Here is a 13,702-nt window from a genome sequence, read left to right as displayed (position 1 = left end):
CAATCACGAGGGGAGGCTCTCTGGGCGTGGCGGGCGTTACTCCGCCTTCCCGGAGAGGGACAGTGTCGCGGGGCGAATCAGGGAGAAGGGGGCGTGTCCAGGGAGGCCTCTGCTTTGTGGTAGGTAAGTGGGGGAAGGAAGGGGGTCCCGTCGTCGCCCAACGCACCCCCTATTGGGGGGGGGGGAAAGAAGGGTTCCCCGGGATCCAGTCATCCCTTAAACTGGGGGGATGGGGTGGGCAGCAGTGTGTGGGGGTCAATTAAGGACCCAGTATTGGGGAGGGGGCAGCAAGAGGAGCTGGGGGTCCAATTGACTTGAGTATTGGGGAGGGGCAGCAAAGGGGACTGGGGGGGGCAATTAAGGACCCAGTATTGGGGAGGGGGCAGCAAGAGGAGCTGGGGGTCCAATTGACTTAAGTATTGGGGAGGGGCAGCAAAGGGGACTGGGGGGGGCAATTAAGGACCCAGTATTGGGGAGGGGGCAGCAAGAGGAGCTGGGGGTCCAATTGACTTGAGTATTGGGGAGGGGGGCAGCAATGGTGAGGCTGGGGGGGATGAATTGACTCAATAATGGGGAGGGGGCAGCAAAGGAGCCGGGGGGGGCAATTAAGGACTCATTGTTGGGGAGGGGGGCAGCAAGAGGAGCTGGGGGTCCAATTGACTTGAGTATTGGGGCGGGGGGGCAGCAATGGTGAGGCTGGGGGGGATGAATTGACTCAGTAATGGGGAGGGGGCAGCAAAGGAGCCTGGGAGGGGCAATTAAGGACTCATTGTTGGGGAGGGGGCAGCAAGAGGAGCTGGGGGTCCAATTGACTTCAGTATTGGGGAGGGGGAAGCAGTGATGAGGCTGGGGGGGATGAATTGACTCAGTAATGGGGAGGGGGCAGCAAAGGAGCCTGGGGGGGCAATTAAGGACTCATTGTTGGGGAGGGGGGCAGCAAGAGGAGCTGGGGGTCCAATTGACTTCAGTATTGGGGAGGGGGGCAGCAGTGGTGAGGCTGGGGGGGATGAATTGACTCAGTAATGGGGAGGGGGCAGCAAAGGAGCCGGGGGGGGGAATTAAGGACTCATTGTTGGGGAGGGGGCAGCAAGAGGAGCTGGGGGTCCAATTGACTTCAGTATTGGGGAGGGGGCAGCAGTGATGAGGCTGGGGGATGAATTGACTCAGTAATGGGGAGGGGGCAGCAAAGGAGCCGGGGGGGGCAATTAAGGACTCATTGTTGGGGAGGGGGGCAGCAAGAGGAGCTGGGGGTCCAATTGACTTGAGTATTGGGGAGGGGGGCAGCAATGGTGAGGCTGGGGGGGATGAATTGACTCAGTAATGGGGAGGGGGCAGCAAAGGAGCCTGGGGGGGCAATTAAGGACTCATTGTTGGGGAGGGGGCAGCAAGAGGAGCTGGGGGTCCAATTGACTTCAGTATTGGGGAGGGGGGCAGCAATGGTGAGGCTGGGGGGGATGAATTGACTCAGTAATGGGGAGGGGGCAGCAAAGGAGCCTGGGGGGGCAATTAAGGACTCATTGTTGGGGAGGGGGGCAGCAAGAGGAGCTGGGGGTCCAATTGACTTCAGTATTGGGGAGGGGGAAGCAGTGATGAGGCTGGGGGGGATGAATTGACTCAGTAATGGGGAGGGGGCAGCAAAGCAGCCTGGGGGGGCATTTAAGGACTTATTCTTGGGGAGGGGGCAGGATGGGGATCTGGATGTCAGTGGTTCCCAGTCAAGCTGCCTTTTGCAATTGAAAGGATGGTGGATTTGTTGATGTCCATCGTCATTAGGAATAAGAATAGGAATAGGAATGGAATTCTTTATTGGCCAAGGATGATGGGACACACAAGGAATTTGTCTTTGGTGCAGATGATCTCAATGTACATAAAAAGACAAGACACATTCCTCAAGAATCATAAGGGTCAACACTTAATGATAGTCATAGGGTACAAGTAAGCAATCAAATCTTATCGGGAAACAATATAAATCATAAGGATACAGGCAAAAAAGTTACAGTCCTGCAGTCATAAGTGGGAGGAGGTGGGTGATAGGAACGATGAGAAGACTAATAGTAATAATAATACAGCCTTAGTGAATAGTTTGACAGTGGTGAGGGAATTATTTGTTTAGCAGAGTGATGGCATTTGGGGGAAAAACTAAGGATAGGATAGGAATGGGGAATAGGATAGAGAGAAAAGTAGAATAGAGAATAGAATAGAGAAATTAGAATAGAACAGAGTAAAATAGGGAAATTAGAATAGAGAAATTAGAATGGAATAGAATAGAATACAGAATAGAATAGAGAAATTAGAATAGAGTAGAATAAGGAAATTAGAATAGAGAAATTGGAATAGAATAGAATACAGAATAGAATAGAGAAATTAGAATAGAATATAGTAAAATAGGGAAATTAGAATAGAGAAATTAGAATGGAATAGAATAGAATAGAACACAGAATAGAATAGAGAAATTAGAACAGAGTAAAATAGGGAAATTAGAATAGAGAAATTAGAATGGAATAGAATAGAATACAGAATAGAATAGAGAAATTAGAATAGAATATAGTAAAATAGGGAAATTAGAATAGCGAAATTAGAATGGAATGGAATAGAATAGAATACAGAATAGAATAGAGAAATTAGAATAGAGAAGTTAGAATAGAATACAGAATAGAATAGAGTAAAATAGGGAAATTAGAATAGAGAAATTAGAGTGGAATAGATTAGAATACAGAATAGAATAGAGAAATTAGAATAGAATAGAGTAAAATAGGGAAATTAAAATAGAGAAATTAGAGTGGAATAGAATAGAATACAGAATAGAGAAATTAGAATAGAGAAGTTAGAATAGAATAAAATAGGAAAATTGGAATAGAGAAATAAGAATGGAATAGAATAGAATACAGAATAGAGTAGAATAAAGAAATTAGAATAGAGAAATTAGAATAGATAATAGAATAGAATAGAGAAATTAGATGGAATAGAATAGGAATAGGAATTGAAAACTTTTATTTGGCCAAATGTGATTAGCCACACAAGGAATTTGTCTCCGGTGCAAAAGCTCTCAGTGTTTATGGCAAAGCAACAGACTAATAATGATAATAATACGATACCAATAACAGTGGGTAGTAGGGAAGATGAGAAGGAGGCTAATCATACCACAGCCATACAACATGGGTAGAGAGGCATAAGACAGCACTGGGAGAATTACAGGTTCAGCAGAGTGATGGCAGGGGGCGGGAAAAACACTAGCTGTCCAAGTGTCCAGTTATTTTGCCATGCCATTATTATTATTGTTGTTGTTGTTATTTCCTTTTCCAACAATGACTCTTCTCTTGCCAGCTGCTTCCAGTTGGGCCCGACTATGCCTCCAACCTTCCCGTTGTCGTGAACTAGACTCCCGGCCTCATGATGGAGTTCCCCGACCACAGCAAGAACTTACTCCGAAAGCTGTGGGAGCAGCAACACGAGGGATTCCTCTGCGACTGCACCGTCTTGGTGGGCAGCGCCCGCTTCCTGGCTCACCGAGCCGTCCTCGCCTCCTGCAGTGCCTTTTTCCAGATGTTCTACAAGGAGCGGCTGGATAAGCGAGACTTGGTCTCCATCAACAGCGAGATCGTCACCGCCCCAGCTTTCGGGCTCCTGCTGGAATTCATGTACAAAGGCAGCCTCTCCTTCGGCGACATGCCGGTGGAGGACATCTTAGCCGCCGCCAGTTATTTGCACATGAACGACATCGTCAAGGTGTGTAAGAAGAAGCTGCAAGCCCGAGGCTTAGCCGAAGCCGACAGCACGAAGAAGGAGGAGGAAAGTCTGTTGCCGGCCGCAGAAAGCCAGCCTGCATCCTTGCCCCCGCCTCACTCCTGCGACCCCGAGAAAACCCCCCAAAAGGATTGGAACTTCGGACAGAAAACACCTCCTGAAGAATTATCGGCGTCCATTTTGGACGTGGCGGACACCACGCAACCCGGGATGGACGCGCCATCTGCCACACGGCCTCGTCCGCCCCCTATCATGGACATTTCTCTCTCCAGCCCGAGCAGCTCCACCGAAACTTTGTTGTGTAGCTCGTATCCTTCCGGAGCTGAGGGGACTTCCGGCTTGGATCCGCCTCCGGAGAGGTACGAAGAACAGCGCGTCGGACACAAGGAGTCAGCGAATACGTCCGTCCGGGTCAAAGTGGAAGCGATCGTGATTTCCGACGAGGAACCAGACGGGGTAGAGCAGCTGGATGTCCCTCCTGGCCCGGAGCTAAGGCTAGAAAGCATATTTCCGAAATCTGGCGGGGAGGTGGGCTGCGGGCGACACCCGGATGCTTTCGAAGAGCCCAGCGGGATGGAAGAGGTCTCTTCAGAGGGCAACTTCCTACCTCCAGAAAATGCCCCGTATCACTTGATCCCCATGCCGGGAGGACAGACGTTTTCCACCATGGCTACTCCTCCGTTGCACGAACAGATGTACTTGCAGGATTACGATTCCCACTCCAATTTCAACCTTTTCACCGAGGATGTCCCCACTTGCAAGACGTGCGGGAAAACCTTTTCCTGCTCCTACACGCTGCGGCGCCACGCGACCGTCCACACCCGGGAACGGCCGTACGAATGCCGTTACTGCATGCGGAGTTACACTCAGTCCGGAGATCTTTATCGGCACATTCGGAAAGCTCACAACGAAGACCTGGCCGTCAAACGCTGCAAACATGATGTGGAAAATCCTTCCTAGGGGTTTTCCCCACGGCCCGGAACGCTTCCCGAAACAAGGGAGTCGGAATTCTCTGCTCGTCTCCATTCGCGGTGGAAGAAGCCACGCAACTGGGGTCTAAATTTTCCCATTCCTTCTCGGCCGGGTGGCGTTGTCTTATCCAAACTGTCTCGGACTGTACTGCTTCAAAAATGTTCGGTTTTCTCCTTTATCCGGGGAATTTTCCAACAAGGCAGAGGCAACGTAGGCCAATCCCTGTGTCGGATTCGAAAAGGATTCGCACCGTCAACCATCCCCGAACGAGGATCGCTGGTGCGTTTGTGGGCGAAACGGTGACTCTCGCGTGGTGTTTTAGCCCTCTCAAGAGCCTTGCTGGTTTTGTGGGGGAAGTGGGGACTGTGTTCTCCGTGCCGGAGGCGGTTCAGGATGTTCTTTGCGGGAAAAACGGGAAAACTCGCCAAGGGGCTCCGGAATCTGTTGTCGGTTGTGAACGGCACCAAGCGGGGAAGACGTGATTGACGGAAAGGCACAGGATGGTCTTTTTAAAATGCCATAACGCAGCCTAAAGGGAGTTCATGGCTTCAGACACACCTGGGGACGAGAACCGGGTCTTGAGGCCTCCACCCACTCAAGTTGGGGGAAGGCACCCTAGAACTCTCCTTCCCCGCTTCCGAGGGGTGTCGCGTCCCTGCCTCCTTTCACAGCAAACCACTGCCACCCGCCCCCCCGTTGCAATTCTCTAACCTGTTTGTAAGTAGCTCAGGTGTAGCCTTATGGACCAAGACGCTTATTCCACAGTATAAAAAGAACAAAAAAATAAGGACAAGCCCCCATGTTTCTGAATCTCTGTGGTACGCGTGGCTGTTATTTTCCACTTTTAAAGGTACACCTCCTAACCCCATTGGAATGTGTTTCCTATTCGTTGTTCTAAGTACATTGGGGGTCTTCGCAGACTCTGAGCTTGGTGGGTTTCCTTGAAGACGTTTCATGACCCAACTAGGTAACATCATCAGGGCTAGAAGGGGGAAGGGGGAAGATAACTGTGGGATCCTTGGTGCTCTCTGAGCTTGGTGGTTTTCTTGCGGGCGTTTCATGACCCAACTAGGTAACCTCATCAGTGCTAGAAGGGGGAAGGAGGAAGATAACTGTGGGGTCCTTGGTGCTCTCTGAGCTTGGTGGTTTTCTTGCAGACATTCCATGACCCAACTAGGTAACATCATCAGTGCTAAAAGGGAGTGGGGAGAAGGAGGAGAAGGAAGAGGAGGAGGAAGAGAAGGAGGAGGAGGACAAGGGGGAACTGTGGGGTCCTTGGTGCTCTCTGAGCTTGATGATTTTCTTGCAGATGTTTCATGACCCAACTAGGTAACATCGTCAGTGCTAGAAGGGAGCGTTATAAGGGATTATGGAGCTGAGGAGAATTGTGGAGTCCTTGGTGCTCTCTGAGTTGAATGTTTTCTTGCCCTACTAGGTAGCATCATCAGTTTCATACAGAGCAAACTCCACTCCTTTCTAGCACAGATAACGTTATCTACTTTGGGTCGTGAAACCTCTGGCTCCAGCTGTTTGCCCTGCCTCACTGATGCCCTACTCCGAAGGCAGCTGATAACTGTCAGACGGCCCTGGCCCCCTCTCTGCCTCCGACACAGAGCCCTCATCAGAGCCTCCCCCAGACTCCAGGACTGGCCCAGGTTCCTCCCCAACCCTCCTCACTCTCCGACTCTGCTCCCAGCTCTGCTGGCCGGCAGGTCAGATTTCTGATTCCGAATTTTCATTGAAAACAGCTGGAAAAACATTGAGCCGCTTGGCAAGACTTGAGTTCAAAACTCAAGACTGAGCCCCTTACACCGTTCAGGTAGGCCTCCCCTCTACCTCAAGCTGAAACTATCAAAAGAGTTTGATTTGGAGCAGCGAGAAAAAAATAAAGTCTTGGTGGTAGGAGCTTTAGATCGAGGAAACTAAAGAAAAACGTTTTTACTCCCGAATTAGGAGCAAAAGGAAAAAAAAGGAAAGCAGGCGTAAATTCGCACGTCGAAAATTAAGCCGTGAAATAAATACTCCAAATACATCGGGGCTTGCCAGCCACGTGCAAGTTTACTACGGGTTTATACTTAAGCCATTATTCCCAACATTTTTGCTCTGCAAATTTTTAAACGCTTCCCACTTCAATTCCCGAGTCGTGACAAAACGCTTTCCTCCCGACGAAAACTTTTGACTACTCCGAGGTAGTTGTGTGATTCCTTTGGCACACAATTCCCACCACCTTAGTGTTGCGTTCCCGCCGCTGTTGAGCTGAATTTTCTACAGGTCCCAGCAGCCTCGGCCGGTACAACGATGGGAGTTAGCACCCCATACTGCTTTCTCAAGCCTTGACAAGCTTGAAGAAGTGGAGTTTTAATTCCCAGAATTCCCCTGGCGGGAGGATTCTGGGAGACGAAGTCCGCCCATCTTCAAGTGCCTAAGGTTGAGAAACACTGAAAAGCGGGAGGGATCTCATTCCTGTCTTATTTTGGGGGTGAGAAAAACCAAAATCTGGGGATTGGGAATAGCAGAGGGCTCAGCCTTCACCCCCAAATTGAACAAGGGTGCAGGGGAATCTGGAGCCGAAGACTGGCAGAGGAAGGGAAGTGGCCAGATTCTTAAGCTTGGGATCCTTTGAAGACCACCAAGCAGAAGACAATTGGCCACCAAAGAGGTCCCTGCAGCTCAGGAACCCCAAAACCGTCCTCCGTAAAGTCAGTTCTGCGCAACGGGGCCGGGGGGGGGGGGAGGATTAGAACCTCCCCAAGTTTGAGAAACACGTTCCGAAGAACTGCCAAATTCAGAATAAAACGGGTGGGAAAACGAAAGGACAATCTCCCGGGCCAACTTCTCAAGAAGGTTTGAAGGCCCTCAACCGAACATCTCCTGGGAGGCGTAGGTCATGTAAAGGAAGCCGTCCTCGTCTTTGTAGGTGGTGTAGATGTCAGCCATGGTGGAGGACATGTTCACCAGGCTGTGGTTACCGTCCAGCAGGAAGTAGAATGCCTGCGTGGACCTCAGGCCCATCCGGCTCCTGGGGGAAGGAAGACACAGGGAATGTTGAGATCCTCACGGTCCTTGGCACACATGGATTGTGTGTGTGTGTTTGCAATTTCCAAAGCTTCTTGCAATTGTGCAGGTGCACGAATGGTCCAAGCTGGATTAAGGCGGCGCTACAATTCCCCTTCCCCTGGTAATTGCCCTAAGTCACCTAGCTGGCTTTCGTGTCTTAACATGGGACTAGAACTCCCTGTCTCCTGGTGATTGAACCAATGTCACCTGGTTGACTTGTAGGCCTAAGGCAGGACTAGAACTCCCTGTCTCCTGGTGATTGACCCAATGTCACTTAGTTGACTTGTAGGCCTAAGGCAGGACTAGAACTCCCTGTCTCCTGGTGATTGACCCAATGTCACCTTGTTGAGTTGTAGGCCTAAGGCAGGACTAGAACTCCCCGTCTCCTGGTGATTGACCCAATGTCACCTAGTTGACTTGTAGGCCTAAGGCAGGACTAGAACTCCCTGTCTCCTGGTGATTGACCCAATGTCACCTAGTTGACTTGTAGGCCTAAGGCAGGGCTAGAACTCCCCGTCTCCTGGTGATTGACCCAATGTCACCTAGTTGACTTGTAGGCCTAAGGCAGGGCTAGAACTCCCCGTCTCCTGGTGATTGACCCAATGTCACCTAGTTGACTTGTAGGCCTAAGGCAGGACTAGAATTCCCCATCTCCTGGTGATTGACCCAATGTCACCTAGTTGACTTGTAGGCCTAAGGCAGGACTAGAACTCCCTGTCTCCTGGCGATTGACCCAATGTCACCTAGTTGACTAGGTGCACTATACAGTAGAATCATCAGGTTGGAAAGGGACCTAGAGATCACCTAGACCAACCCCCTTTCCCAATTAAAATCTTGATTCTGGTCAGTAGACCCACCTGTACTTCAATCCCATCATCCACTTGATGGCTGGGAAAAACATCCAGAAATCCACTCGGCTCTTTTGGGGGAAACCCAACACTTCCTTGCTAATCACCATTTAACGATTTGGTTTTCAAGTGCTAATTTCCTCATTTGTGAACTCATTAAAACCATCCTCCTCTGTTTAACAAAAACATCCTGTAAAGGTGCATTTCTAATTTTCTCCCCCATCTGGCAGAAGGCCCTTCTCCTCCCCCCCCCCCATCCTTTATTAATGAATTTGCCGCAAGATTTTAAATGCTCACCGAATGATGGCGACAAACTGGCCCATAGTGAACTCTCCAGGGACTAGAAACTTCACCTTGTTTAAAGCCGGCAGTATTTTCTCCTTTGAATAGCGTTCCAGAACCACCTGCAATTAACCCAGAGGGGAGTTTGAGAAGGTATAGAGGATAAGTATGGGTTTAAACGGATCTTTGAGTGTTTACATATGCATACGAAACTCCGAGGGAGGTTAAACAGATCCCTCTCCCCTCAACAAACAGCAGAAGCAAGAGAGAGAAAGAAAAAAAGGAAGGAAGAGGGGGAAAAGGAAAGGAAATAAAAAGGAAGGAGGAAAGGAGAAAAAAAGGAAAGTGGAAAGAAGAAGGAAGGTAGAAGGAATGGATGGATGGAGAAAGAAAAAGGAAGGAAAAGAAAGGGAAGGAGAAACCAAAGAGAAAAAGAAAAGGAAGGAGAGAAAGAAAAAAGGAAGGAAAAGTAAGAAGGAGAAAGTAGAAAAAAAGGAAGGCGAGGAAAGAGAAGAAGGAAGGAGGGAAGGAGAAAGAAAAAAGGGAAGGAAAAAAGAAAAGGAAAGTGGAAAGAAGAAAAAGGAAAGAGGAGAAAAGATGAAGGAAAGGAAAAGAGAAAGGAGGGAAGGAGAAAGAAAATAAAGAAAAGAAGGAAGGAGAGAAAGGTAAGAAAAATGAAGGAATGGAAAAGGAAAGAAAAAAAGGAAGGAATGAGAAAGAAAGAAAGAAAAAGAGACCCCAGTCCACTCCAGTTGTGCAAGAGACTTGCTCTTAAGAAAATTCACAAAACACACCTACCGGCAGTTTATAAGGAAATCTGATCCGGATTGCAGTCACTTCCTTCTTCCTGGAAGCTAGAATAAAAAGTTTTGGGAAAATGGGAAAGAATTCACCATGGATTGTGGATGGACAGTCCCAGCTTCCGTCATTCCCAGAGCCTGGTTTCCTACACATCACACTAAGCCTCAGTTTAACTGTGGTTTGTGAAAGGAATTCGGATGAGCAGCAAAATCCACTTCACACTAAGTCATAAAAAGTGACTTTGCGGTACACAACAGCTGGGTTTACAACTCAGAAAATACTTAGGAATTTCGTCTCTGTCTGTCTGTCTCTCTCCTCTCTTTGTCTTTCCTCTGTCTCTCTCTTTCCTCTGTCTCTCTCTCTCTCTCTCTCTCTCTCTCATCTCTGTCTCTCCACTCTATCTCTCCTCTCTATCTCTCCTCTCTGTCTCTCTCTGTCTCTCTCTCTCTCTCTGTCTCTCCTCTCTCTGTTTCTCTCCTCTCTCTCCTCTCTCTCTCTCCTCTCTCTCTCTCTCTCTCCTCTCTCTGTCTCTCTCCTTCTCTGTCTCTCTCTCTCCTCTCCTCTCTCCTCCTCTCTCCTTCTCTCTATCTCTCCTCTCTCTCTTTCCTCTCTCTCTCTCTGTCTCTCTCTTCTCTGTCTCTCCTCCTCTCTCCTTCTCTCTCTCTCCTCTCTCTTTTCTCTCTTGTCTCTCTGTCTCTCCTCTCTTTCTCTCTCTCTCTCTGTCTCTCTCCTGTCTCTCCTCTCTAGCTCTCCTCTCTCTCTCTTTCCTCTCTCTGTGTCTCTGCTCTCCTCTCTAGCTCTCCTCTCTCTCTTTCCTCTCTCTCTATCTCTCTCCTCTCCTCTCTCTGTCTCTCTCTCTTTGTCTCTCCTCTCTATCTCTTTCCTCTCTCTGTGTCTCTCCTCTGTCTCTCCTTCTCTCTCTCTGTCTCTCTCTCTGTGTCTCTCTCCTTCTCTGTCTGTCTCTGTCTGTCTCTCTCCTCTCCTCTCTGTTTTTCTCCTTCTGTTTCTCCTCTCCTCCTCTCTCTCCTCTCTATCTCTCCTCTCTCTCTCCTCCCCCTCTGTCTCTGTCTCTCTCTTCTCTGTCTCTCCTCCTCTCCTCTACTCTCCCTCCTCCTCTCTCTGACCTGTCTGTCTTTTTCTCTGTCTGTCTGTCTCACTCACTCTCTCACACACACACAAAATGGGTGACTAGTCAAACCATCCTTTCCTAAAACCAAACCATGTCTGTCAAAGATGGTTTAATTGTAGCTTAGGGCAATCCTTAAAGTTTGTCCATCTGCAGAGGAATGGCTTCCGGCCTTTTAGCAACCTTAATCCCAAAGCATCAAAGTTATGTTGGCTGGGAGCGATGGGATCTGTAATACCACCCCTCTTGAGAGCTTGGAAAGGTAGTTAGATTCCTATTAAGTGCAATCTCCTGCATTTTTATAGCAGGACAAAAACTTAACAGCTCACTTCTTATGCTGGGATAAACCTAGGCTCTCTTGGCACCGCTTCCAAAAATTACAAAAGTATTTTTGTTGGTCTGGGTATTTATTAATACTTATTAAAACGGACGCACTTGTTGCTGCTATATTAATATTAATTAATATTAAATATTAATATTTATTACAATGGATTTGCTGCACAGCTTCTCAGAATTTGCACAATAGTATTTTAATATACAATTATTTTTCTAAGCAGGCAAGCAAATAATTTTGAGTTTCAAGACCCCCCCCCCGGGGGTCCTAGGACCACAAACCCCGAGCAATTAGCAGTTCAGAGACAGATTATCAGAGTTGGAAGGGACCTTGGAAGTCATCTAGTCCACCCCCCCAAAAAAACAGGAGACCTAATTTATGTACGCCCAGAAAACTGAATTAACCGAGTCCACTCGGATTTACTTAACCTGGGGAAACGTATGGCGCGGGGGACGTATCGTGGGAACGCAGCTTGCTCATTAACCCTTACAGTTCTCAAAAAATGAAGAAAACAGCCCCCCCCCCAAAAAAAGAGGTGAATTGGCCCCTTGGTCCAATAGGGGGCGGTAGCAATTGGTGGGGAGGGGGAGACACACCTCAACCCGGAGCGTTTTACCCGGAGCAGGAGAGAAACGGGTCGCTTACCAAACGGTTTTCGGTGTTTGAAGGGAGGAAAGGAGGCCATCGGGAGATCCAGCCGCGAGAGCTCAATTGACAAAGAGAGGCGGAGGCGCGCCGAAATCCCGAGAACGGCTCTGCAGTCGTCGTCCTCCTCCCTCCAGCCTGCCGCGGCTTAAATAGCGCAAGATGCGCGAATTCCCTGCTTTCAGGATCGGGGCTAATTCCGCTGGTGGGGATGGGGGAGTGGGTGGATCCGCAGCGCAAGGATACAGCTCCAGAGGCGTGTTTCCCACCCTCCTCGGAAGCCGCTGGAATTTAACCCAATCCTGGGAAAGCCTGGGAGGAGTTTTTTTTTCCCCCACGGGTCGTGGGAACTCCCCACCACTAGGTGTCAAAAGGCGAGGTTGATTAGCGATTTGGGGCATCGGTGGGGGGGGGGAGCTTTGCAAGAGATCTTCACCCCAGCCGCGTTGGGCAAACCGACTTTGCAACGGCAAACCTGGATGGTTTATTTTGCACGCGTTCTAGGGATTTTAAACGGGTCGTGGGAACGGGCAGCCACGCGGTTCTCGCCCCATCCTTCACCTTTTCTCGCTTCTCCAGTTTAATTTGGAAGCTCCTCGGGGCGGGGAACTTTCGATCTATTGATCCTTTGGCTACTTAAACACCATTTACCATTCTTTTATTGCCTTTTTGCCAGGTTTCGCCTACATTTCCCCCTTCCCTCCTCGTCTGTTTTTTCCCCCTCGTTTTTGCTTGTTTAAAAACAATAATAAACAGGGCCTCAAACGTCTGATAGTCTCTCTTATACCTAAGCCTTCAATTAAGGCTGACGTGGGTGTGTGTTGTGTGTATTTGTGTACATTTCTCTAAATCCTGTCCTTGTTATCCTTAAACAAAAACCCCCGAATCTACCTGTTGGTCCATCTGATTGGCTGGGCAACCTGTTTTCATTGCCAGGTGTTTAAAAAAAAACTTTTAAAACCTCTCTTGCTGTGGGGTGTGTGTGTTTTTTTTAACAATAGTGATAAATAAACAAGTAACTTTGTTGCTTGTATTCTTCCGATGTATATTGCTGTTGTTTCCTCATTGCTTATTTGTACCCTGTGACTATCACTAAGTGTGGTACCTTATGATTCTTGACGAATGTATCTTGTCTTTTTACGTACACTGAGAGCATAATGCACCAAGGACAAATTCCTCGTGTGTCCAATCACAATAAAGGATCCTATCCTATCCTATTCTCTATTTATTCTATTCTATTCTATTTATTCTAAATTCTATTCTTTATTTGTTCTATTTTATTCTATTCTAAATTCTATTCTATTTCTCTATTTATTCTATTCTATTCTATTTATTCTAAATTCTATTCTATTCTTTATTTATTCTATTTTATTCTATTCTAAATTATATTCTATTCTCTATTCTATTCTTTTATTCTATTCTAAATTCTATTCTATTCTCAATTCTATTCTATTCTCTATTTATTCTATTCCTATTCCTATTCTCTTTTCTTTTCTCTTCTATTTAATTCCATTCCTCTTCTCTTCTCTTCCCTTCTCTTTTCTTCTATCTCTCCTCTATTCCATTCCATTATCTATTATCTTCTGTTCTATTCTATTCTAGTATTGTATTCTATCCTACATTATATTCCATTTATATTGCTGTTGTTTCCTCATTGCTTATTTGTACCCTGTGACTATCACTAAGTGTTGTACCTTATGATTCTTGACGAATGTATCTTGTCTTTTTATGTACACTGAGAGCATAATGCTTCAAAGACAAATTCCTTGTGTGTCCAATCACAATAAAGGATCCTATTCTATTCAATTCTCTATTTATTCTATTCTATTTATTCTAAATTCTATTCTATTCTCTATTTATTCTATTCTATTTTATTCTATTCTAAACTCTATT

The 13,702-nt window shown here is 47.5% G+C and overlaps 2 protein-coding genes across 3 annotated transcripts; one reads left to right on the top strand and one right to left on the bottom strand.

Moving 5' to 3' along the window:
• The first annotated feature begins 82 nt into the window (after positions 1-82).
• Positions 83-5,664, top strand: ZBTB3 (zinc finger and BTB domain containing 3). 2 transcript variants are annotated; one of them, XM_032234466.1, is made up of 2 exons: positions 83-123; positions 3,335-5,664. In XM_032234466.1, the coding sequence occupies exon 2, from the start codon at positions 3,391-3,393 to the stop codon at positions 4,702-4,704; it is 1,314 nt and encodes a 437-aa protein (XP_032090357.1). In that variant the 5' UTR covers positions 83-123; positions 3,335-3,390; the 3' UTR covers positions 4,705-5,664. The 2 variants fall into 2 exon arrangements, with proteins under 2 accessions (XP_032090357.1, XP_032090356.1); XM_032234465.1 differs by having other exon boundaries at positions 3,325-5,664.
• A 1,066-nt stretch (positions 5,665-6,730) lies between these two features.
• LOC116519998 (microtubule-associated proteins 1A/1B light chain 3C-like) lies at positions 6,731-11,984 on the bottom strand. The gene is made up of 4 exons (XM_032234124.1): positions 11,810-11,984; positions 9,702-9,757; positions 8,919-9,025; positions 6,731-7,735 (listed from the first exon to the last, which is right to left on the bottom strand). The coding sequence occupies exons 1-4, from the start codon at positions 11,847-11,849 to the stop codon at positions 7,573-7,575; spliced, it is 366 nt and encodes a 121-aa protein (XP_032090015.1). The 5' UTR covers positions 11,850-11,984; the 3' UTR covers positions 6,731-7,572.
• Between the last annotated feature and the right edge of the window lie 1,718 nt (positions 11,985-13,702).

This window comes from Thamnophis elegans, chromosome 17, assembly GCF_009769535.1.
Source record: "Thamnophis elegans isolate rThaEle1 chromosome 17, rThaEle1.pri, whole genome shotgun sequence".
Classification (NCBI taxonomy): domain Eukaryota; kingdom Metazoa; phylum Chordata; class Lepidosauria; order Squamata; family Colubridae; genus Thamnophis; species Thamnophis elegans.
Note: the sequence above shows the minus strand (reverse complement) of the source record. Positions and strands in the feature narration are given on the sequence as shown.

Excerpts from the sequence above, each read along its gene's own strand:
- LOC116519998 (XM_032234124.1), bottom strand. The coding sequence starts at position 11,849 with ATGGCCTCCTTTCCTCCCTTCAAACACCGAAAACCGTTTG. Across the intron at positions 9,026-9,701 it reads GATTTCCTTATAAACTGCCG|GTGGTTCTGGAACGCTATTC; the intron begins GTAGGTGTGTTT and ends GGTTAATTGCAG. Across the intron at positions 7,736-8,918 it reads CAGTTTGTCGCCATCATTCG|GAGCCGGATGGGCCTGAGGT; the intron begins GTGAGCATTTAA and ends TCCTTCCCCCAG.
- ZBTB3 (XM_032234466.1), top strand. The coding sequence starts at position 3,391 with ATGATGGAGTTCCCCGACCACAGCAAGAACTTACTCCGAAAGCTGTGG.